The sequence below is a fragment of the Cottoperca gobio genome, chromosome 12 (genome assembly GCF_900634415.1).
Source record: "Cottoperca gobio chromosome 12, fCotGob3.1, whole genome shotgun sequence".
NCBI classification, from domain to species: Eukaryota; Metazoa; Chordata; class Actinopteri; order Perciformes; family Bovichtidae; genus Cottoperca; species Cottoperca gobio.
The window spans coordinates 2,019,847-2,042,768 of NC_041366.1; the positions used below are offsets into that span (position 1 = coordinate 2,019,847).

The window sequence follows — 22,922 nt, forward strand, 5'->3', positions numbered from 1 at the left end:
CTGTCTGTGACTTCAGATGCTTCATCCTCAGGAGTGGATCCTTAATAGTTGAAGAAGAGACAGATTTTACAGATAATTCCAGTGTAGATATGCTGCCAATATCTTATTGTTTTCTAATTAAGTGAATTCAGTATTCATTAAATCTGAGATTGTCAGTGTTGTCTTCAATCTACTAACGCTATATATATTTATTTTTATTACAAAACGCCTGCTTTACAACTAGAGTTAAAAGACGTAAATGTTTACCACGCCGAAAATGTCTAATAAACGGATGCTATTGAGTTGCACTATGATAAAATGTAGGATCCTGTGTTTTTGGATCTTGACCCAAACGAGGGACTTAAATAAAGGACATCTTGTCGTCTGCTGCTTCATTTTAGACAATGTATGTTGTCAGCCTCCTGTGACTGCTGGAGTACCCGTTTAAACTGAACGCTTAATCAAGGGCAGCGGGAATACTTGGCTCCATTCGTCATATCTACATAGTTTGCGTTTATGGAATAATGACACACTCCAACCTTTAAATACATTGTGTCCAGATGATGTTCGTACTAAATGAGTAAATATCAGTGATGCTACACTGCAAAGTGACTGTCTTCTGCAAATTCACTATACGTGCTAGCTAACACATTCCGGACAGTAAAGCAAGCCGCTGATGTTTAGAGTTGGCAAAGACTGCTAACAAAGCATTACAGAGCACGACTTCAAGTTGGTATACAGTGTATACCAGGCCCAAATGGCAACTTAAGTTATTCAAAAATGTAACGTCATATGGTTGGCTTTGCCTGAGGACAGCGGCGATGTGTGTTCTGTGCTTTATCTAACAAACGTTAAGTTAATTCTTTAAATGCCACATGTGGCATAAGGTGTACCTGCTATCGATATTATCATTTAAAACAAGAGAGAATAGGCGACAGAAGTTGCTAATGCTGAGTAGAAGCCTTCAGTTGTGCTTTACCTGACTGCTGTTCTGTTTCCGCCATGGTGAGGCTAACAGTCTTCTTCGCGGGTTTCAGGCAGATTTAAAACAGCCATGACTCATTACTGCCCTCCGCTGATCGAAAAGTATATGGTGTCCCAGGTTCTGTTGTGTATCTTACTATTTCACTTTCTACCATTTTCTTTATGTGGATGCGTCCTTTCACAATAAATAAATACCGTGCATTCGATATTTATCTTGCTGACTTTAGCATACAAGTAGTATCAGCTCATTATGCAGAACCTCTATGTACCTCTTTAGTCCCGTTTAGTCCCTCGTTCAGTATGATATATAGTATAAACTACATATCATAACACCGTTTCCCTCAGTACTCTTTTATTGAACACGTAAGCACTAATAACATGTATACCAAGACTCTATCAATAGTCACACCCACCACCTTTATGACAGCGAGTCAAGTGGCATTTACAGCGGAGTAACTCTACCCTGCATTATGTTCAGCAGCTGACCTGTGCGGTTGTGAAGTCAGAGGAACATCCAGTCTGTCTCCAGTGGGTCTGACTTTACACAATAGTAAAATACATCGCGTTAGCTAAAAGCTTATCCTTCTGGACTTCGAGCACTGACTGTCCTGAGTCTGGGGGCGTTTCTTTGAATGCAGAATGTGGGGCATTTGCAGCAGAACTATGGTAAGTAACGCACCTTTAGTTTGTTTACACTGGTTTAAAGCCAACTTGATGGTTATGTATTAAAAATGGATTAATACAAGTATTGACGTAAGGGAACCTTAATGATTGTGGTGATTTATAATTTAATGCTAGTTGGCTAACGCTTACTAACGGTATCCGGTGAATGAAAGTCTGCTAGCTGTTAGCAGGTAACATTAGTTAACCTTTAGCTAAGCTAACTGGGTCAAAGGTGATTTGTGGGTAGCTTAGATTCATTATAACGTTAGCTAAAAGACACTAAAGGACACGCTTGACCGAGACTAGCATGTTCACTTTTATTTTGTCTAACTTTAAGTATCTGTGTAGTGAATTAGTTATAGTTATAGGGAGAGAAGATAACGTAAAGTTAACTCAATGTTAATCATCAACAGACTAATCTTGTAATTCGGCAAACTCCCCTGCTTGGATATGGTCATAATATGTCTGGAACCTTTGAATATAGCCTTTAAATATTTAAAATGTTTGTTTTACCAATGTGATTAGCTGCTTAGTACTTTTGTTGACATAATGTTCAGTTGAAAGTAAGTACAGTCTGCCCTCTACCGGTGTCTTCACATAACTGCTAACGAGAACTGTACCTCTGTCTTTAAGATAGGGTCACACGTTATAAAGTAACTGGCCAGCGATTTTATTGTAACATTTTAAACAATATTAATGAAAATCTTTGTTTGTATAGCAGAGGTGAATAAATATTTGACAACAGCTGCTAAAATAACTGGCTTTGAAAAATAATGGTATTTAAGAGCCGACTCTCCCAGCAAGTCGGTTAGTGTTGCAAAGTGTTTTTCCCACAGTTGACTGGGGACATAATAACAACACACTATTCCAACAAAATGACACCACAAACATGTATTTAATGTACACTATTTTGTCTCTTGGGTAAAGGTGGGGATGGCGAAACCCTGTGGCTTAATGAAACCCTGTCACTTGGTGAAGCCTGTATCAGTGACCCGGGTCACTGGCAGATACCTGACCCACCAGAAAGGACTGCCTGGTCTTCCTGTCCCCCCTCTGCAGCAGACCTGTGAGCGCTATATCAGTGCTCTTGAGCCCATCGTGGAGGTGGATGAGCTGAAGCGCACTAAAGAGCTGGTGAACGAGTTTAAGAAAGCAGGAGGGGTTGGAGAGAGACTTCAGAGAGGCCTGGAAAAGAGAGCTCGGAACACTGAGAACTGGGCAAGTCATCGACACTTTGAATTCATTTGGTATTGTGATGTGGGAATATAAGATTTACGTAAGATTCAATGCTTCCCTGACACAACCTGTTTGCTTTTGTTCTCTTCATAATTTAATTGCAAACCCCACTGAGATTTGACTTATTTCCTTTTAATAAGCCACTATGTTGATCTGTCACTTACTGTGTCTGTATCTCTGTGTCTCTGTGTCTTTGTAGTTGTCAGAGTGGTGGGTGCAGGTTGCTTATTTCGATTACCGGTTGCCTGTGGTGGTTCATTCAAGTCCTGGGTTGGTCTTGCCCCGCATGAACTTCAGTGATAAGCAGGGCCAAATAAGGTGATCACACGTACAGTCCGGTCAGCTAGGTTTTTACAATTGTGAGTCACAATGGACACGGTTGCCCCGGTACCACCAATACGGCCCATCTCCAACCGTTTGATAAGCCTCCTTTAGAAGACAGAGATGCAGTGTTTGTGTTCCTGTTGACAAATTAAAGCTATTACACACAGTACGATCTGATCTGATGAAGTGATGTTTTTTAAAAGTGATGTTTTCAGAAAGTGCGCTGTTAAAAGCTTTACTTGTATTTCCATCATTTAACCGTCATAATGATAGAAGTTAACATTGAAATGAATATAGATAATGTTCTCTCTTTTTAGGTTTGCTGCCAAACTAATAGCAGGTGTTTTGGACTTTAAGACAATGATTGACAAGTGAGTACTGTGCTTATAATATTCTCCTTATTGACCTATGCAGCTTATTTTTGGTTTTGTCTCTTATCTTCCGGCTGCTATTACTGCCTGTAGTAAATGCAAGTAAAAGGTTCTGGTCTTGACTGGTTCAGACAGCCTACTATACATCAGTTGGTCCTCAGTATGATTATGCAGGTTAATAACTTAATAACATTATTTGCATTCTTCACAAACCATCACTCAACAAGCTGATTTTAAACTTTGTTGTTCTGGAATGTGAGTCATCATCACAAATTAAAACAGTTCTTTGTAATAAAATGTATATTTAATTGATAATATCATTTGAAATAATAAGCTTGTTACACAATAATGAACCAAACTGTCTTGCATATTTCTTGCAGTGAGACACTCCCAGTTGAATATATGGGAGGGAAGCCCCTGTGTATGAATCAGTACTACAAAGTGCTGTCGTCCTGCCGTATCCCTGGTCTGAAGAGAGACTCAGTGGTGAACCATGCCAAGAGCTCCAGGCCCCCGAAACACATTACTGTAGTACACAACTTTCAGGTGAGGACTGGAGCACTGGTCAAAGTCGCACATCTGTGTGAGCTCTTCTGGGACCAGCGTCCTGTATCACAAGGCACATTCAACTTAGCATGGCTCTCTTTAGGTTACCTGGCTTCACTGGAGCTCAGTGGAGTTCAGCTGTCTAGATTGAGTATTATAATGACGATTGAGTGCTTTGTCTCATGAAGAACGACTATGATCCACAAAATGGTTTTGTGGTTAGCTAGGTTATTCTACTGATCTATAAAAATGTGACGGCAGTGTTTCAGGATGCGTGAGGAACAATGACTCTCCAGTGATCTGATTGGTTGGGAGGCAGGTTAGTTGCGTAACATAGGTTACAATTGTGATCTTCCCCAGGTAAAAGTTAAGTTAAACCCAGAGATGTCTGGATAACACACTAATCTTGCTTTGTGATGCAGACCACAGGTCTTCTGAGGTTTTCATCATTTGTTGGGTCTGTTTTGGGATTACTTAAGGCTTTGTGGTGCAGTAGACCATTTCAAAAGGTCTTCTTCGGATCATTTCCTAAAGTGTGCTTATGTATGGTTTTATAAAAAGTGCTTGAAACAACAATCTACCCAAGTTTGATTATATCTTAAGCCCCTGTGACGTATGAACTTAAAGCCGAAATCTCTGATCAAGGAATACAATAAAAAGAATATGACCAATGATTCATTTCATTGGTCACTTACTTGAACGTATTGAATCAACATTGCTTAGCTACAGCTGATGGCATTTGCCAGCATAGTTGCTCTTCTGGCAAACCGACAATTTTCAACTAAAAGTGAAAGAATCCTTTCTTGACTTTCCTTCTCTTGGAATCAGTTTTTTGTGTTGGAGATGTACAACAGTGATGGGACTCCACTGACAGCTGATCAGCTCTGTGTTCAGCTGGAGAGGATCTGTAGCTCCTCACTACAGACCAATATGGAGCCTGTCGGCATCCTCACCACCCAGCATCGGGACTCCTGGGGCAAGGCCTACGTCAACCTCAACAAGGGTGAGCTGAAAGACCACTAACCTCTTCACTAACACTAACAACTATCTTCTCAGAGAGCTGCAAAGCCGTTGTAACTTCATTATGTAGTGAAATGAACTATAATAACACAGGGATGAATCACTTATTGCATCCCTATTATGAAAATGATGAATGGATACACCGTGATATCTAGATTAGTTAAACTTTTGCAGTCTGACTACATAAGAACATCATGTTTGCTTTGTGTGTGGGTACTTGATATGTCCAGATAAGACCAACAAAGAGTCAGTGTCCGCTATCCAGAGGAGCATCTTCACTTTGTGTTTGGATGGAGCGATGCCTCCAGTGTCTGATGAGACGGACCGCAGCTCAGCTGCCGTCCAGATGCTGCATGGAGGAGGCAGCCAGTGGAACAGTGGCAACCGCTGGTTTGACAAGACGCTGCAGGTGACCCACTGAGGCTTTTTATGCACATGCACATTTATGCATAACAATGGCATTTATTTTTCAGCAACTTGACTTTGACTTATGGTTGTAGCGTCACAGTGAGAGTGTGTGGGGAGTTTCTGAGCTCTAGTGCTGTGAAGCAGTTTCTCTGGGTGGGTCCATGTTTTGTTCATCTCTTACACAAGCACAAGGACGCACATAAGCAAAGGCAGGGAAAAAGAAGAAGACTTCTAGCAAGTAAACATGAATGTAAACAATGCTGGATTTAAAATACTGAAAGATAGCTTGGCTTTGCTGAAAGGACAAACAGTAAACCATGCATGACTTCTGTACAGTACAAAGAACCCTCCTAGGTTTTTCTTTCACGCCTTCACATCCGTTGTCAGCTCGGTTCCTATCTTCACCTGAGTTGTAAGACATGCAGTGGAAGATCTGAATATACAACCACGGAGTTAATAATAGATATCAGGTCTTCCAGTAGCAGCGAGCAGCGTACGCTCAAACGTGGGTTGTTAAGTACAGTCCTTAAGTACTAGAAGCCCAGTCACACGAGATTGCAGTTGTGTCAGCCTCAAATGGTGCATTGTAATAAAGTATTCACACATATTTGCAAAGAATAAAATAAGGCAAAGAGGAGATCATATCATTTAAATACCAATGTAACATTGATACAGTAATAACTTCTTCAGGTGGGATTTGATGCAAAGTATCTTATGTTTTGTTCTGTAAAAGTCTCTGACCTTTCTTTCAGTTTATTATTGGAGAGGACGGGACATGTGGCGCGAACTACGAGCACGCCCCGGCTGAGGGCCCACCCATAGTGGCCTTGATCGACCATGTTGTGGAATACACGTAAGTAGGTCAAAGATTATTTAGTTTCTGTCGGTTCCTACAACATTTCTTGTAGTTGTAAGGTCTTTGAAAGTTCAGCAACAAGACACACAGAGACTTTATGCTACTGGCATGGACGGGTTGGTCACAGCTGGAAAACAACGGCTTCATTGAGAATCACTTTGGTTTTGAACTACATTTGTTTTTCTTCCATCTCATGTGTCACATCGTTCTTGTTTGTGTTAACAGGAGGAAGCCAGACATGATGCGGTCTCCCATGGTGCCTTTGCCCATGCCCCAAAAACTGCACTTCAACATCACGCCTGAGATCAAGAAGGACATTGAAGAAGCCAAGCATGCAATGAATATGTGAGGACTCAGTGAGCATTATAATAAGTGTAGATATACATGTACATGTTTCCGAAGACAAACCGGTTCTCACTGTCCTCACACTCCCCCCCCCCCCCAGACTGGCCCAGGACCTGGAAACGAGGGTCATTGTATTTGGCCAATTTGGGAAAAATGTCCCAAAAGCCCACAAGATGAGCCCTGATGCTTTCATACAGATGGCGCTACAACTGGCTTACTACAGGTACGTTACGACACATTATGACTTTACATTCTAAACCGAGGCTAACTAGAGCACGTATCACTGAGTTAGGCTGCAATAGAGATTCTGAATCCATTAACTGAGATGAAATGGATTCACCCAGTTTTCAGGTACATATAGTATAAAAGTCTAATAATGGTCCTAAAGTTTGACTTCTGAGTCAAAGAATATTGGTAAAAAGTAGGACTTCGAAAACTAAAAGTCAGGGTCACGGTGGTCCCAGGTGTTGGGGAGTACTTTACTACTGCATGTGTGAGAAAGTTGTATAAAGCCTTGAATATCTCTGGAGGGAACTGTGTGTAGTCTGATAAATGTCCTCAAGGGACTTGAGTCAGCGTCGATTGGAGCTGAAGACTACAAGCTTGAAAATGAAAATAGTGTGGAGATAGAAAGAAGTGATCATATGCTGTAGTATCCATCTGAGTGAGAGCCATCCGTGGAGCTCCTAAATGTTTGCTAAGTGAATTAAATACATTTTTACACTGGTTTCCTGAATCAGAATGCAAAGGTTGACCTTAATGCTCCCCTGCTTTTCTTCACGTATTGGTACCACCAACAAGCAGTTATTTCTCACTGTCTCTCCTCTCGTCTCGGCAGGCTGTACCAGCGCTGCTGTGCCACATATGAAAGTGCCTCCCTGCGTATGTTCAGGCTGGGCCGTACAGATACAATCCGATCAGCCTCAAGTGCCTCAGCTGCCTTCGTCAAGGCCTTTGATGACCCCAGCAAACAGGTGTGCTGAGAGTGTGATGTGTTTCTATTTACAGCAACAGTTTTGGCCGTAAACTGACCAACTCCGATTACAACCCAAACTCTGACATCAGGATGCTGGTTTTTTATCAATCAACCTAAACACTACGTACAGTTGGTTTAAAGAGATGCAACAGCACGTGACCCCTGAGCCTTTATCCATCAGAAACGTGACTGGAAACTTCATTAGAAAAAGATAAAGACAGAGATGGAGCCAAAGTGATGATGTATAAGGCTGAGTGTCCATATGGCATTTTCCAGAGCGCCAGCATCTTTCTATAATTGTTCCCAATGAGGAGAGAGCGTAGGAAAAGCGCTGCACTCAGCGGGTTTTTTTCAGAGCACTTTGACTTGCTGCCGAGAGCTTCCAGTTGAAAATCTCTGAACTTTTCAGAAAGGCGCTCGTATATCCTCCGATTGGTGCTCATAGTTAAAAAACAATGTCAAACAAACGGATAGTAACCCCAGATAGATAATAAAAACCAAAAGGGAGATGCTTGTTCGCCATACAATGGCAGTTAGAGTGGTGATGTGGTTGTCATGGAAACAAAACCCATGTACAACTCTGGGATCGCAGGGATAAAGCGCTAACCCTAACCTTGCCAGAGATCAACTCTATATGGACACACGCCCTAATGAGTAGAAATTCTTCTAATGTTGAGGTATTTCAGTGTTTCAAGTCAAAATGTTCAAATATACATGAACACTGTTAAACAATAACCTACTTTAAGATGTGTTATAACGCTTCTGTCCTCTTCCTGTTTTATCAGAATACAGAGAAAGTTGATCTAATGGAGAAAGCTGTTAACACACACAGGTCATATACTAACATGGTGAGTATTCAGTCCCACAGACACTGCTGCCACAAATACTCACTTAAACACCACCAAGTCTCCAACAAACCACTATCTACTGTTTGAGTAACGTTTGATAACAACTACAACGGTAGTAAGTGTTTACTGCTAGCTGTTTGCAATAGGAAAACAACAGAATATTGCTTGCCTTATTTATTTGTGGTTAACATCTGGTGAGTCACAAACAAAGGAATTGTCTCCGTCTCCACAGGCAATCAGCGGCCAGGCCATAGACAGACACCTTCTGGGCCTTAAGATGGTGGCCATTGAGGAAAAAGTCTCCATACCTGATATCTACGCAGACATCGCCTACACCAAAGCCTTAAACTACAAGCTATCTACAAGTCAGGTAAGGGTTGTGAACCGCCACTACATAATGGCAAAGATGTTCTTTCCTTTGACCCAATACTAAGACCCAAAAGAATCCTGGATGGAAACTATGCCTCATGTATTTAACCTCATTACCAAACTGCCTAACTAACCACGACGTTCTCACTTCTTCACAAGGTACCGTCCAAGACTGACTGCGTCATGTGTTTCGGCCCGGTTGCACCCAACGGATTCGGCGTGTGCTACAATCCTATGAACGATCACATCAACTTTGCAGTGTCGGCTTTCAACACCTGTAAAGAAACAAATGCAGCACATCTGGCCCAGGCTGTGGAGGGTGCACTGTTGGACATGAGGACTCTGCTGGAACAAACCCCAAGAGCCAAACTGTGAAGGTCCTCCAGACTTTAATAACCTCTTCAGAGATGAAGAGCGGCAGGGCTCGTCTCAGTGATGCCGCTAATGAGTGATAATTGGATGACTGAACCCCAAACCTGGTGCAAGACTACCAAGCTCCAGTATTCTCCTCGTGTTATTGACTATCATCATGCACTTTAAACAATGTGTAACACCTGCTTTGTAATGAGTGGGAGTGTTCCTCTGGTGGTACAATGCATAATTAATAATGATGCACGGTTGTTTTTACAGACCGTTCAGTTTTGAAATGTAACACTGAAATATCATTAACATAATTTAGCTTATGGAAAGATACTTTTATAATGTTTATGATCAATAAATAACCTGATGAGACCAGACCCAGCTATCAATTGAGTCTATTGACAAGAATTGCCTGTTTCGCCTCAAAGTGGTTGGTGCCTTAGACGTGCACTGTTGTCTGAACCCCTCAGAGCCACGCTGCTGCTGCTGCAGGACACTTCTTGCTTTGTTGCAGTGAACGTGGCTGCCGTGGTTTACTCTGACATGACTTTAGGATTGCATTTTTAAATGCTCCGTTGCATTGTACGGAGTTCTTCAGAGGTCACATGGTAGAATAATACAGGTGTGGAAATCTGGGCAAACAGATGAAGTCTCCAGTCTCCACAGACTAACTATGCATGCAAACAGATCGATAAACTGAGCTCACTGTGCATTAGGTATTCACAATCAATTGTAATTCTTTAAAAAAGACAAGCGGGTTAATGATACACTTACTCCTTGATTGTTGAAGCGCAAGTTCTATTTCAAAATACGCCTCTTGGCCTCTACTTTGTTGTCACATGTTAGTTATGCATTAGCAATGAGACTTGCGCTGTACTCTAAGTGGCTGATGCTAAATCTTATATTTGCAGTACAATGGACATTTTATAGCATGCTCACTTTTTTCAGACACTGATTAATGATCTCGGTTTTCCACGATTACATATCTTGTATGTATTTAATCCCTCTACCCCTTTTTAATCTGAAAGTCAGCATCAGAAGTGTCATGGCTGCCATGAATGCATCTTTACTGAGCATTTTCTAGTGCTTTCACCGATTGCTACACAGAACATGCGGTATATTTATCCATGCTCTTCATTTGAATGATTTTATTGATACCTCTACCATATGACACCCAGCGGGTGGCAGTATTGCATTCTGCATGTCTTTTTTTTTTTCCATACTACCACAAAAGTCAGAATTTAATCTTAAAAACAGGATCTTTATTAAATATCAGTTTAAAGATGCCATGTTTAACATGATGTGATGTGACAAGCCACATATTGGCTCCTGAGTTTAACATTTGTTTTCAAAACATTTGTACATCTGTGAAGGTAAAAAGGTGATGCTTTGTTCTAATTGTGCTACACTACAGTGTTTTTCAAAGCACTGGCCTTATTGCTGTCTTTGTCCTTACAGCAGCATTGTTCTCAATGCACTACTGACATGTTTGATGCCAGCAGAAAACAGAATAGTGAGATTTATTAATCCAGTGATTTATTATTGCAGGTCCATAGGGTTGAAAGTTAAGCCCTTAACTCAAACTAAAGCTCAAAGTGAAACTAGATCACATGACCCGACATTTCAGGCGTCCAGAGCCAGGTTCCATGTTACACTGCAAGAAAGATCAGTAAATATAATTTAGCAGTTCATTTCTATTGGCTCATTTATTTTATACATATATTATTCAAGCTAATGAAAAAATAACGACCAGGATAGCAGAAAAAGAGTGTTCCTTCATACTAACTTCTAATTCAATAAATGATGCCAAAGTAAGGGTCGTTTTGTTTCCTTACAGGTAAAGTCAAAGATTCCTCTAAATCTGAGAGTCTTGTTTCAGGAAACATAAAATGAAACGTCAACACACAACAGCTATATTCTTTTTTGATTAAAACAATCCCTCTTTCCAACTTTATAAAAACAAATGTCTGCTCATTTGTGGATATGTTTTACAGTGGAGAGCAGGAGGCTTGGCTTGTTAAGAAGTGAAAGTAAAAGTAGAAACCTATGAAACGCGCTGACACTCCGCTTGACTTTTGAGGTCTTTAGTTAAAGGTTTTTATCTTCAGTTAAGAATCAGCCCTCAGCTTCATCCTCATCTCCTCTGCCACTGAAGATGCTCCACAGTTTAAAGCCCTGTGAGCTGCACACTGGAGGTTTCTGCTTTGAAAACAGCCGCAGGTAAACCAACACTGCATCTATTGATACTGTCTCTGCTAAAATGGTGGAGGTCATACTCAATGACTCAACTCTGACAGGACTTTCTTCTGTGCTCGTATAGCCCTGTCTTTGCTTTCTATACTCCCATTATTGGGCAGTATAGTGAATAGTTGATGTTGATGGCAGGATGATAGCAGATAGGAGTTGATAGGAATGAAACGACTCGTCTCTCTGTCCGTCTGTCTGTGTCCTGCTCATTCATCATTTCCAGGAATGCAGTTTTGGAATCCAGTTTGTCAGAGTTCGGCTACAAAGCTCCCGGTGCCAGAAAGACAGGGACCACCATAGCTGGGATTGTTTACAAGGTGAGGATCCGTGTTTTCACCGAGAGACACAAAGACTGGCAGAAACCGGCCTCTTCAAGGTTCACTCTGATATTTTTGGAAATATACCTGTTAACTTTGCTTTACATTAATATAGTACATAACAAGATGGCTGCTCCTGGTTGTTATATGTGTGTGTATGGTATGGTGCCAGGTGTGGTGAGTATTTCCTGTCCTTGTCTGTCAGGGTGGAGTGATCCTGGGAGCAGACACCAGGGCTACAGACGACATGGTGGTGGCTGACAAAAACTGCATGAAGATTCACTACATCGCTCCGAAGATTTAGTGAGTACAACCAGAGTTTACTGTCTCTTCCACAGGCTTTGTCCTCACTCTTGTGTCCAGTGTAACTCTTTCTTTACAGTGTTACTTTTTGTATCATATGACTTGTATTTGTTATATACTGTTCAAGGTGTTTGTGTTACATATATTAACATTATACTTTGTTGTTGTCTTAATTGAACCCCACTTTACAGAACTATTTGCAGGGCAGGGAGAGGCAGCTGTAGCTGCTGATGTGGAGATTCAGTCCCAGGCTCCTCCTGTGCTTGTGTTTAAGAATCCTTGAGAAAGAATTAACTCGCAATAAGTGTATTGTAGTCATGTAACTGCATTTTTATGTATATAAAGGATGAAGAATTAGTTACTTATTAAAGTATTTTAGAGGTGACCTTTGTGTGGTTTGAATAAATGCTGTTAGCAGCAGTACAAATGACCAAGAAAAAGTACTCGAGCTAGTTTATGAACTTGTTCTCTGTTTAACTTGTTAAGCTGTCCTGTATGTTCTGTAGCTGCTGCGGTGCCGGCGTGGCTGCAGACGCAGATATCACCACACAGATCATGGCGTCCAACGTGGAACTGCACATGCTCAACACCGGGCGACCCCCACTCGTCACCATGGTAACCCGACAGCTGAAACAGATGCTGTTCAGGTAACAGGGATATAAATCACTGATGGTCCGATGTAACTTATTTGTCATTTTAGTTTGAAGTAACCTAATTGTCTCTTTTCTCTTTAGTTTTCTTGGGCTTCTCACTTCATTAACACCCTCCTTCCCCCCAGAGAAAGAGAGCAGCATGTTGTAGTGATGTCTCTTTGGTTTTTCAGGTACCAAGGTCACGTCGGTTCATCTCTGATCATTGGAGGAGTTGACGTGACTGGAGCTCACCTGTACAGTGTTTACCCACACGGCTCCTACGACAAACTGCCTTTCGTCACCATGGGTACGTGTTACTGTGCTGTACACCTCTGTATGTGGTGAACAGGCTGGCCAGTTGTCTGAAAGGTGACATTTGTTATTTCAACCATAACAATACAGCCGAATGAATACAGTTTTGCTCAGGACCAGGCTGTAAAACAATACCAAACATAACACATAAAACCCTGAGAAACCTAAATAAAAACATTATTTTCTAATGTTTGATTGTGGTTTCAGGATCTGGATCTGCAGCTGCTGTCTCTGTATTTGAGGACAGATTCAAACCAAACATGGAGGTGAGGCTGAGTCTGCTTTCCTTTATTGGCATGTCTAATTACATTTCTGTTATAATAAAAAATACAGTTTAAACTGAAGGCATGTTGTGCACTGCAAATGATATCATAACGTAGATGTATGGACGCCAAAAACCCAAAAGAAAGGTCAATCCTCTTGGTACAGAAGTAGAACAAAAGAATCACTGAATACAAGAACACACAGCAATTTGTTTGCCTACATTATAATATTGTATTACAAGCTACAAGGGTCTTTTGTTGTATGCTGTACAGACGTTTTGACAGAACGGTGTCAGCACAGTGAAACTTACATCCGTACTGAGTAGCCTGATTTTGAAAACGTCATTTATGTGTAAAAACTCCAATCCACGACCAAGCAGACCAAGTCATCCTCAGTTTCACCCCTCCTCACTCAAACATGAGGCTGACATTTTCATATGTATCCACTGGGAAGGCTGTGTCAAAATGCTAGCTTAATGTGTTGCATTGAATCATACAATTTAGAGTCATTTTGTTATGCTGTATTAAGGTTGTAATACCTCACACACATCACAATCAATGAAGCCCATAGTTGGCTTGGTAATGTACAGAAGGTGTGAGAAGATGGGGAAGGTAAAAGTTTTTGTTGGATTTCAAGAGTTGAAGGCTGAATTTCTGTACAAACCACTGCATTCCTCATTATGTATCGACCTTGAAAATGAATCTGTACAAAACAATGACTGGTTTGTTCATTTTTGTCACATCCTCCAATATGGCCACCAGAGGATGTTGTTAGTGTTCAGTACCTACTCAATCCTGTCCTCGTCTTTCTCTGTCTCTTCTAATAATTTGCATTAAAAACAATTCTCTCCCTTTCAGCTGGAAGAGGCAAAGCAGCTCGTACAAGACGCCATCACTGCAGGGATTTTCTGTGATCTGGGTTCAGGCAGCAACGTGGACTTGTGTGTTATTACCGAGGCTGGAGTACAGTACCTGCGAAGCTACGACAAACCCGCAACTAAGGGCAAAAGGTGAGCCATTATATATGTACCTTTTATCTTTTGTTATATTGATGTTGTTAGGCAGCTCTCTATGGAGCCAGCAACTTGAGTTTTGGCATTGAAAATAAATTTGCCATTGAAAACGAGACCTGAACTGAAAAAGGAAAAATTGCCATTGAAACATTTGTAGTGGAAATGTTTGTAATGGCACTTAAAAAAGTTCCACAGAAAAATAAAACAGTGCAAGTGTATTGTGCATGTTCAGAATTGAATGGCTGAAAGTGAGCAGTGTTGGTGTGCAGTGTGCTGTTTAAGTGGGTTTTGCCTTTAAACTCTTACTGTTGTTGCTTTTTCGCTCTCTGTGGTATTGGATATTGGACCTTTATTTTATTTAGCTGATCACCTTGGAGAAGAGTCTCAGCTAAAAACTATGAGTAACTTTTAATTTTGCTTGTGTGGAAAAAGTCTGCAGGTTAATGATCAGTGGCTGTATCCATTGTGGAATTTAGGCCGTGGCTCCTCTATTTCCTTTCCTTTATATATTTATTGGTGTGGTTGAAGTAAAATTGTCACAGCTGCCATATTTAACTAATTCAATTAACAGTTCAACTATACTTCAACACAACACAAATGAGACTGTATCTCCTTCTTGTCCATCTTTTTTCAGAGAGGGACAGTACAGGTATAAGCGTGGCACCACGGCCGTCCTCACCAAAACTGTGACCCCACTGTCTCTGGAAGTGGTTGAAGAATCTGTTCAAATCATGGACACTGAATAAAATGCTTCTGGTGGACTTAAGTCTTTTCAGTATGTACTAAATAAAAATAAAGATGGTGTAGTCAATGGGTTTGGAACAGGTTGTTTAGTATCTCTAAAGCATCATTGTAGGAAGTAGTTTTTTAATAAAAGTTTTTGTGTGTTAAATGATCAATGTCTGCAAGTTATTTGGTGAAATCTCTTGAAGGATTGGAAGACTAGTTTAACTTCTGCTTGTATTTCTTTTTCCTTTTCTTACCAATGAATAAAAATCATATTTTCGCACAGTATGTAGTCACATAAACTACACTGTTTACGTTCAAATTATTAGAGAAATTATTCAGGAGCAGCTATTACCTCTCTTATTACCTGCAACCTAATAGGAGCTCAACATCTCAAATTAAGAAACACTTATTAAAAACGTGTGGTTTAAATGATTTGTCTTACTGGAAAATGGCATGGTACACGTACTTTTTTTAATTATATTTTTTAATTACTCTGGTAAAAATAATTTGCCCGACTGGCTTTTAAACAGACTTCATATCGTCTTTGCTTTTTGTCATCCAGCTTCATGGTGCGCTACAGCCCGGTATATACAAACACTAACCGAACCATAATCTATGCACTGTTGCTTACATCCCCGCCCGTTTAGAGAGTTTGGGTATTTCTCACCAAGCGCTCCCAAATAGTTGATCCCGCCCACTTGTTGCAATGTGATTTGTTGACGGTGAAAAGGCATCGTTTGAATTTCTGTTGGATGTGCTGACTGCTCGGAGAAGGGCATTTCTTTTTCCAGTATTTTATAAAACATTGAATTCGGGAATATTGTTCAATTCCACGGGTAAGTTTACAGTTTACTTTATTGGGTCAGGAACGTTTTTAAAACAGCGAGTTAATAAAACGGTGTCAACTCAAAATAGCACCTCAAAGTTACACTATCGTTGAAGCGACTTAACGTGGTAGTGTTAGCTAGCTAGTACGCAGTAGTTATCTTAAAATACAGTAACGTCATTAACGTAATGCTTGACTTAATGTAACGTCAGCTCCAGTTGTGACCTCGGCACTTCGCAAACATTTAGGAAAATAACAAACATTTGAATCGGTTGTGCAGTTTGCGGTTTGCTTCTCCAAAGGTATTCTTTCGTGATGTTTCAAATGTTTGTTGTCTGTCTACTCTAGACCAGTGGTTCCCATCAAATAAAATGTAGGCTAATGGTCTCCCCTGAATTATAATGTTTTTTTATTTTTGTTTGTTTTATTCTGATTATTATTCTTAATATTTATTATTTATATTACGTATTGATTATATTAATTTAGTATTTAAATTATTATATTCTTATTATTAGGCTGCTATATTATGTTATTATAAAAACTCAAATTCTCTGAGATTGAAGTTACATAATAACATTTCTAAATAATAATTTTTAAAAAATGTAAATGTTGTTTTTACCTTCAATTGTCCTAATACACCATGTACCCAGTGAGCAAACAAATACATTTTATTCAGGAGTGTTAAACAAATGCAACGGTAAGAAGTTTGAGATTCAAACTTTATTCGGTGTCAAAAACTGCAGCCACAGAAATGCAAAACAATTTGCACTCTTAAGTGTTCCAACAATAAACGAGCACAAAGGAACAAGTATGAGGCGCTTTTATTTTTTTGGAGTATATTTTTTGCGTGTTTATAAATTACCTCGCAGGCCATACACACAAACGACACGTGAACGCCCCCTTTCTAAAATATTGCTTCCAGCGCCGCAATATACTAAATACGCCTGACCACCCGCAGGTCTCGGCGTTATTTTCTGAGCACTTGAGCTCGAGTATCAAACTGCCGAAGGACTTTCCCACATCCGGACGTCGGTCATGTCTTTTTCAGAGTTAAAGTCCGCACAAGGTAAAAAAAACAGTAATAACATTGACTTGGCTCAACAAAGGGTTTTAAAGAGACCCAGTGACCTGCGCTATGACTGATGGGACATTTGAACTCCCCATGGAGGACGCAGCTATCCATTGAAGGATGACTAGAGTTCAACAACACCTAGATGAGAAAATCTAATGTAAATCATTGTTGGTGTCTGTATTTGTTTAGGCCATCAAACTTAGAAGAATTAATGTAATAATAAGTATCCATCTCCTATAAAGAGATGACTTGAAGATTAGTTTTTTGATTTGATTTAAGCATGAAATGTTCTCAATCTTTCATTCAGACTTGGTTGCAGTATTTTTCTCCTTTTGGTCCTGAGCTGTGTGTTGGAGACGATGCGTCATGATAAATCTGCCAGCCGCCGGAAGGGCACAACCCCTCAACATCGCCCCCCGCTGCAGACCCCAGGGACCCCTGGTTCAACATCCCGGTCCCCAAGACTTAGTGGAGTGTCAGGTGAGCGGGGCTGACCTTTTAAACTAATGAGTATATTCCACTCCCAGAAATGAATCATTGCTTTTATCAAAACTAAATACAAGTACAATTTTGAAAACTGTTATTTTTTGGTAAACTGGTATTTTAAAAGCACGTCCATGGTCCATAAACTCTTTCATCCCACCTGTATAAGAACTATTTCCCTGGTGTTTAGTGAAGTAGAATATTTGAGCAGTATTGTCCTCATTTCTTGAAAGCAAATTCCTGCCATAAAAAACACTCAAACTCTGTATTTGTTTTCCAGTCCAGCCTCCCGTGCCTCCCAAGAAGAAAAGGTTTCGACCAGGAACCAGGGCTTTAATGGAGATCCGCAAGTACCAGAAGAGCACAGATCTTCTGCTCAGGAAGGGACCCTTCTCTCGCCTGGTGAGTCAAACTGCAGCGAACCATGAGGAGAGGATGATGGCTGTACCAAATTTTTCTTCATCTGTGAACAGGAGTAAGACTCAGTATTAAGGAGAGGTTTGTGTGGTGAACTGCTCGCTTTTTGAGAACTGAGAAATTCTAAGCAACTGTCATTTTGCAAAAACAAAGTCTTCTGGGCCCTGCACTGGCTAAATTTGAATTGATCAAAATCTGAAGTGCATTTTAAGATCAATTACATTACATCACATGTAATTTAGCAGACGCTTTTATCCAGAGAGACTTACAGTGAACTAACTACAGGGACAGTCTCCCTGGAGCAGCTCAGGGTTAAGTACCTTGCTCAGGGGCTCAATGGTGGCAGCCCTGGTGTTGAACTCACAACCATCTGGTGTTTTATTTGGAAGGCGTACCACTAGGCAGATCACCACTAAACCACAAACTATTACAGATGTGATCTAAAGGTTCAATGTGTAAGACCTGTCATAATTTAAACTTAAACATAAACATTTTTACTAACTTTATCAGCAGACTGTGAAGAGGTAACAGTGTTGATGTTATGTCAAAGACGTCTCTGTGTTGTGTTGCAGAGATATCTGCAATTGTAAGTCACTCTGGATAAGAGCGTCTGCTAAATGACCTGTAATGTAATATCTACTGAAGTTAGCATGCTAACAGCTAGCCTAACCTGTCCTGTCTTGTAATACCACTGAGAGGTGATAGTGAGTCAGTGTTCTACCACTATGGATTTAATCCATTAAACAAACTATCAAGGCGTACATGGACTGTACAGCCCCGGTTAATGGCACAAACATGGAGATGTCTAACGTAAACAATAGCAGTGGTATATGACCAGCTCTCAGAGTTTCAGCCGTTTTAGAGGTATTTTACGTATTCTTGCCCTGCTGTCGAGACCAGTTAGTATGAGGCTTTTTTTATGTAACTGTACATTTAAATTGTATGGACCCGAGGTGAAATGCTGCCCCCTTTTTCTTTGGTGCAGGTGGTTGCACATTTATTTTCTTTTTAAGTTTCAATAGCAGAAATAAAACATGGTTATGTGATTTTGCAAATTTGATTAATTCCATAGTCTCCTGTTGTATGGTTTGAGAATGTACACAAAATCTGAAAAAGCATAGCTTTATGCTGATGCATGTTTTTCTCTCACCTGTACGGCTGCAGCCTTCGTTGGTTAAATCTTGGTTCCTTGTCTTGGTTCAGGTTCGTGAGGTGTGCCAGAGTTTTTCCACTGAAGCTTTCCGGTGGCAGGTCTATGCTCTCATGGCCCTGCAGGAGGTAAGCAACTCCACCACCAAGCTAACATGCTGTCATTCTTAGCAGTACAAATGATTCAGTGTCTACTTCTGCTCAGGGATGTGCAGAACGTGTCATAAAAGGCAATTGTTTTGTAAATAATTAAATCAATGTATGCATGGAATGGGTAGAGGGCATCGCCCCGGGTCACCATTATCCAACCAATATAACTGCACGTGCTCAAGACCTCTTTTGAGGTCGATCTGTGCACGTGCACACTTCTGGTCAGCATACTCAAAACACCTCCGACACGATTCAGATTGAGGATTTCACTCGAGGATAAACGTGTGAATAAGGTTGTCTGTGCGGAACATATTGTGTCATTTGCAAAAGAGATCATAATAATACACTGTTTAACCATCATACAATAATATCATATACACAACACAATATATAGTACATCTAATTGTAGAGTTCATTCACTGCACTTAAAACATTATGTTTCCTTGTTGTCTGAAAACTATAGTTTTTAAACAAGTTATTAAAACGTATATATTTTCACAGCAACATTAGCATTCATTTGGTGTCATGTTTGTATCCACCTGATGAATGCTAATGCTCCACTATGTTCAGCAGATAGCCACTAAATGTGTTTGCTGTTTGGTGCTGAGCGGGTAGTGTACAGTGGGTTTGTCGGGGCTTGTCCCAGGGCAGGGGAACTGCAGAATCAGATGGTAATTCTCTGTAGGTTGTCACTATGAGCGCTAGGGATGCCACGGTGAGGACATTCTTCTTCGGTTAAAACTGTTACTGATTACACCAGACATTTGACAACCCCTGATTGTCCGTTGAGAGTAGAAACTAACGTCATGTTTTACACTCCGAGTACCAACAAACCAGCTAAAGCCAATAAACTCATTTCTTTTAAATGACCATCACCTGGTTTCTCTTCTTCCTCCTCCTTCAAGGCTGCGGAGGCGTTTCTCGTCATGTTGTTCTCAGATGCCAACCTGTGTGCCATCCACGCCAAGCGGGTGACGATATTCCCCCGTGACATTCAGCTGGCCAGGAGGATCCGCGGGGTGGACAATCTGTAAAGACAACAGAGTGGACAGCAGGAGGGACAGAGTGTTCTGATACTATGATACTTTGTGTAGTCTGTTCAAACGGGATAACTGTCGTTAACGTTTTCTGATTTTGTGCTACAGTATCGGAATTCTTTATTTAAAAAAAGTTTCATCACAGGTTTTATGAAAATGTTACATTGCATATTAGATCTGATGTGTTTATTTTAAACAGTTTTATTGATTTTGATATATTATTGAAGTGTACATATTGTTCTCCATTTAAGTAAACTTATTTTGTTAATAAACGGCAAGATTTTTTCTATTCCGTACCTGGTGTATTATTTTGCTTTGTACACATTCAATCTCTTTGTAAGATGTTATCAGTCATGTTGTTTCAGTCAAACAGTCACATGGAAGAAGCCAGTTTGGTCCAAAGCTGCCAGGGGACTGAGGGAAATGTCTTTTTTTTCCTCTTGAGTGCTCCAGGGTGCAGATGGGTGGCCAATCAGATGTGTTTTTACCTGCACTCTGAGACAGCTGGGGCAGCCGGCGAGGCGGGAGGGACCGGTACTGAACCTGCTGTAACTGATACATCGAGGACGGGATGAAAGCAGTCAGGTCTCAGGTCAGAGCTCACAGAGGGAAATGATTCCAAAAGTCGAGAAGTGAGAGTGCACCAATGGGCGACTGTTGGGGAGGCAAATCTGCAACAGTGCAAAGACAAAGCAGGGAGGCATTCAGGAGTCGAAGCAGAGAAAGAAGACTTTTGTAAAATCAGGGAGGTGTTCACGATGAGGGTATTGGTATCAGGGCACCCTGAGCTATTGTACTTTTTAATCATATAGCAAGTCTGCCATAACTTTTATTGTAGGGTCATGAGCTGAAAAGAGACAAGTGACTGTCAGCTGGTGCAGAGGTATGCAATGTTATAATTGACTATTTCAAATGTTTAATTTGTTACATGTAGAGTGCTGATTATTCTAGTTCATGTCATTTTAGTCTTATTGTTTTAGTCTTGTTCATTAAGGGTTGATTTGACTTCGTATAGGGCATTTTTCTTTTTCTTTTTTAACTGTGCGATATACCCGCAATACACTCTTGGGCAGCCCTGGACTAGAGGGTAGCGTAGATGTAGATGTAGCGTAGCTACGTATCTTACGTCATAAATGATCTGCGCGGTCAATTTGAGCCGCGGCAAGATGGATTGATGGCTGTAGACCGGGTCAGTTAAAAGAAAATGAAATCAAATCTGACCCGACAGTGAAGGTGCATCGTCCTGATGCAGGTGATTCAGCAGCTTCAACAAGTGGTTTTGTGCGTTACTGAGTCCCAGGAGAGCGGTTCGCCGCCCAACCTCCACCCGGCTGAAAGCTGTGAAACTCGGCTTGAATGTGGAAAGTCCAGCGCTAAAGTGAAGAGAAACCAGCACAGCGACTACATCACATTTGGATTTTTTTGGACGGGAGATGAGGAGGATCCCAATCCACACTGTGTTTTGTGCTACGAGTCGTTGGCGAACGAGGCTATGAAACCCGCCAAACTCAAGCGACATGTTGAGAGTAAACACAAGGATTACTTTGGGAAACCTTCAGGATTGTTTTGAGAGAACGTGATGAACTTAAGAAACACATGACGAAGGCGCCCTCACAGTTTGCATTATGCATATCTCTCAGGAGCAAACGATCTTGCTGTGGGTAAGTTCTCTGTACGGACATAAACTCAGTAATAAATTTAGTCTACGCTTCATATGATGTGTAAAATCTATCAGCATTCAGTTTAAATCTCATATGAACGAAATGCTTGTAGAATCCGTAGTTGTATTTGTATTGTTGATTTATGAACGAGCGATATAGAGAAGGTCACATGAAGCTCATTAGGTTGTAATATATTGTTGGAGTGGTAAGCAGGCCTATGGTTTTTGGATATTTGGGGAATTAGGTGGTCCGTGAGTGTTTTTTATTGGTTAAGTGGTCCTTGGTCTGAAAAGGTTTGAGAAACACTGGTGTAGGGGTTTGATTCTGTCTTTGTAGCGTGGCAGTTTTTTTATTTGAAGCATGGATATTGGTTTGGTAATTTAATTACTAGTAGAATAAATGAACAATTCCAACAGTGGAGGGTTTGCTTACTGTGGTAAGACTGTCTGCCTTGTCCTTTTCCTTTTGAGTGAGGGTTAACGGCCATAACTCACTTCAACTATTAACTGGGTTCCTCAACTGGAAAATCTCTTCAGTCATGATCTGTGGATTCTAGAAACTGACTCTCCTGGGGCCATATTCACAGAGGATCTTATTTTACACTGGGAATCTGACTAAATGGCACCACAAGGCTCAGAGTCCTCTGAAGGGCGGCCCACTCCTAAGCATGAAACCCTTACAGATTTGAAGTGGTCACCAGTGTGTTCACATGGGCCTGAGGGTTCTACATGCTGTGTGTGGGGTGGCACATCACATGTTACCTGGGTAGAGACATTTCTGTGGCTGATTAGGTGTGAGGCTAGTAGTGTTTCATGTGGGTTAGTAATTGTGTGGGTGGTAAAGTGAAATCTCTTCTCTTCCTCTAATCTTCTGCTTTTCTTTTTGTTTTGAGGTTACGCGATGTCCCTTTGGGGGGGAGCAGGGTTGGGGGTGAGCCGTGTGGTGTAGGGACATACAAAATATGTGCTGAACCTACACGCTGTGTCTGGGTCCCATTAATATTTGATTGGAAACTTAAGAATGCAT

At 40.8% G+C, this 22,922-nt stretch overlaps 3 protein-coding genes across 3 annotated transcripts; all 3 read left to right on the plus strand.

The window, feature by feature from the left end:
* Positions 1–1,354: 1,354 nt before the first annotated feature.
* Positions 1,355–9,662, plus strand: crata (carnitine O-acetyltransferase a). The gene is made up of 14 exons (XM_029445226.1): positions 1,355–1,629; positions 2,554–2,844; positions 3,062–3,180; positions 3,504–3,557; positions 3,938–4,103; positions 4,932–5,106; positions 5,354–5,532; positions 6,284–6,384; positions 6,613–6,732; positions 6,833–6,955; positions 7,571–7,706; positions 8,494–8,556; positions 8,789–8,926; positions 9,085–9,662. Exons 1-14 carry the CDS (start codon positions 1,603–1,605, stop codon positions 9,298–9,300), a joined length of 1,908 nt encoding a protein of 635 aa, XP_029301086.1. The 5' UTR covers positions 1,355–1,602; the 3' UTR covers positions 9,301–9,662.
* A 1,653-nt stretch (positions 9,663–11,315) lies between these two features.
* psmb10 (proteasome 20S subunit beta 10) lies at positions 11,316–15,267 on the plus strand. Its single transcript, XM_029444138.1, has 8 exons — positions 11,316–11,505; positions 11,756–11,849; positions 12,055–12,152; positions 12,659–12,799; positions 12,976–13,091; positions 13,304–13,362; positions 14,218–14,369; positions 15,007–15,267. The coding sequence occupies exons 1-8, from the start codon at positions 11,441–11,443 to the stop codon at positions 15,116–15,118; spliced, it is 837 nt and encodes a 278-aa protein (XP_029299998.1). The 5' UTR covers positions 11,316–11,440; the 3' UTR covers positions 15,119–15,267.
* A 512-nt stretch (positions 15,268–15,779) lies between these two features.
* cenpa (histone H3-like centromeric protein A) lies at positions 15,780–20,531 on the plus strand. The gene is made up of 5 exons (XM_029444139.1): positions 15,780–15,937; positions 17,307–17,479; positions 17,763–17,884; positions 19,103–19,177; positions 20,104–20,531. The coding sequence occupies exons 2-5, from the start codon at positions 17,359–17,361 to the stop codon at positions 20,230–20,232; spliced, it is 447 nt and encodes a 148-aa protein (XP_029299999.1). The 5' UTR covers positions 15,780–15,937; positions 17,307–17,358; the 3' UTR covers positions 20,233–20,531.
* Positions 20,532–22,922: the final 2,391 nt, after the last annotated feature.

What these genes read in the sequence shown, in the direction of transcription:
- crata (XM_029445226.1), top strand. Translation starts at nt 1,603, where the DNA reads ATGTGGGGCATTTGCAGCAGAACTATG. An exon ending in GACCATGTTGTGGAATACAC is followed by an intron (nt 6,385 to 6,612) that starts GTAAGTAGGTCA and finishes TTGTGTTAACAG; the next exon opens with GAGGAAGCCAGACATGATGC. An exon ending in ACAAGCTATCTACAAGTCAG is followed by an intron (nt 8,927 to 9,084) that starts GTAAGGGTTGTG and finishes CTTCTTCACAAG; the next exon opens with GTACCGTCCAAGACTGACTG.
- psmb10 (XM_029444138.1), top strand. Translation starts at nt 11,441, where the DNA reads ATGCTCCACAGTTTAAAGCCCTGTGAGCTGCACACTGGAGGTTTCTGC. An exon ending in CTGAAACAGATGCTGTTCAG is followed by an intron (nt 12,800 to 12,975) that starts GTAACAGGGATA and finishes TTGGTTTTTCAG; the next exon opens with GTACCAAGGTCACGTCGGTT. An exon ending in ACTGCCTTTCGTCACCATGG is followed by an intron (nt 13,092 to 13,303) that starts GTACGTGTTACT and finishes TTGTGGTTTCAG; the next exon opens with GATCTGGATCTGCAGCTGCT.
- cenpa (XM_029444139.1), top strand. Translation starts at nt 17,359, where the DNA reads ATGCGTCATGATAAATCTGCCAGCCGCCGGAAGGGCACAACCCCTCAA. An exon ending in AAGACTTAGTGGAGTGTCAG is followed by an intron (nt 17,480 to 17,762) that starts GTGAGCGGGGCT and finishes TTTGTTTTCCAG; the next exon opens with TCCAGCCTCCCGTGCCTCCC. An exon ending in AGGGACCCTTCTCTCGCCTG is followed by an intron (nt 17,885 to 19,102) that starts GTGAGTCAAACT and finishes GTCTTGGTTCAG; the next exon opens with GTTCGTGAGGTGTGCCAGAG.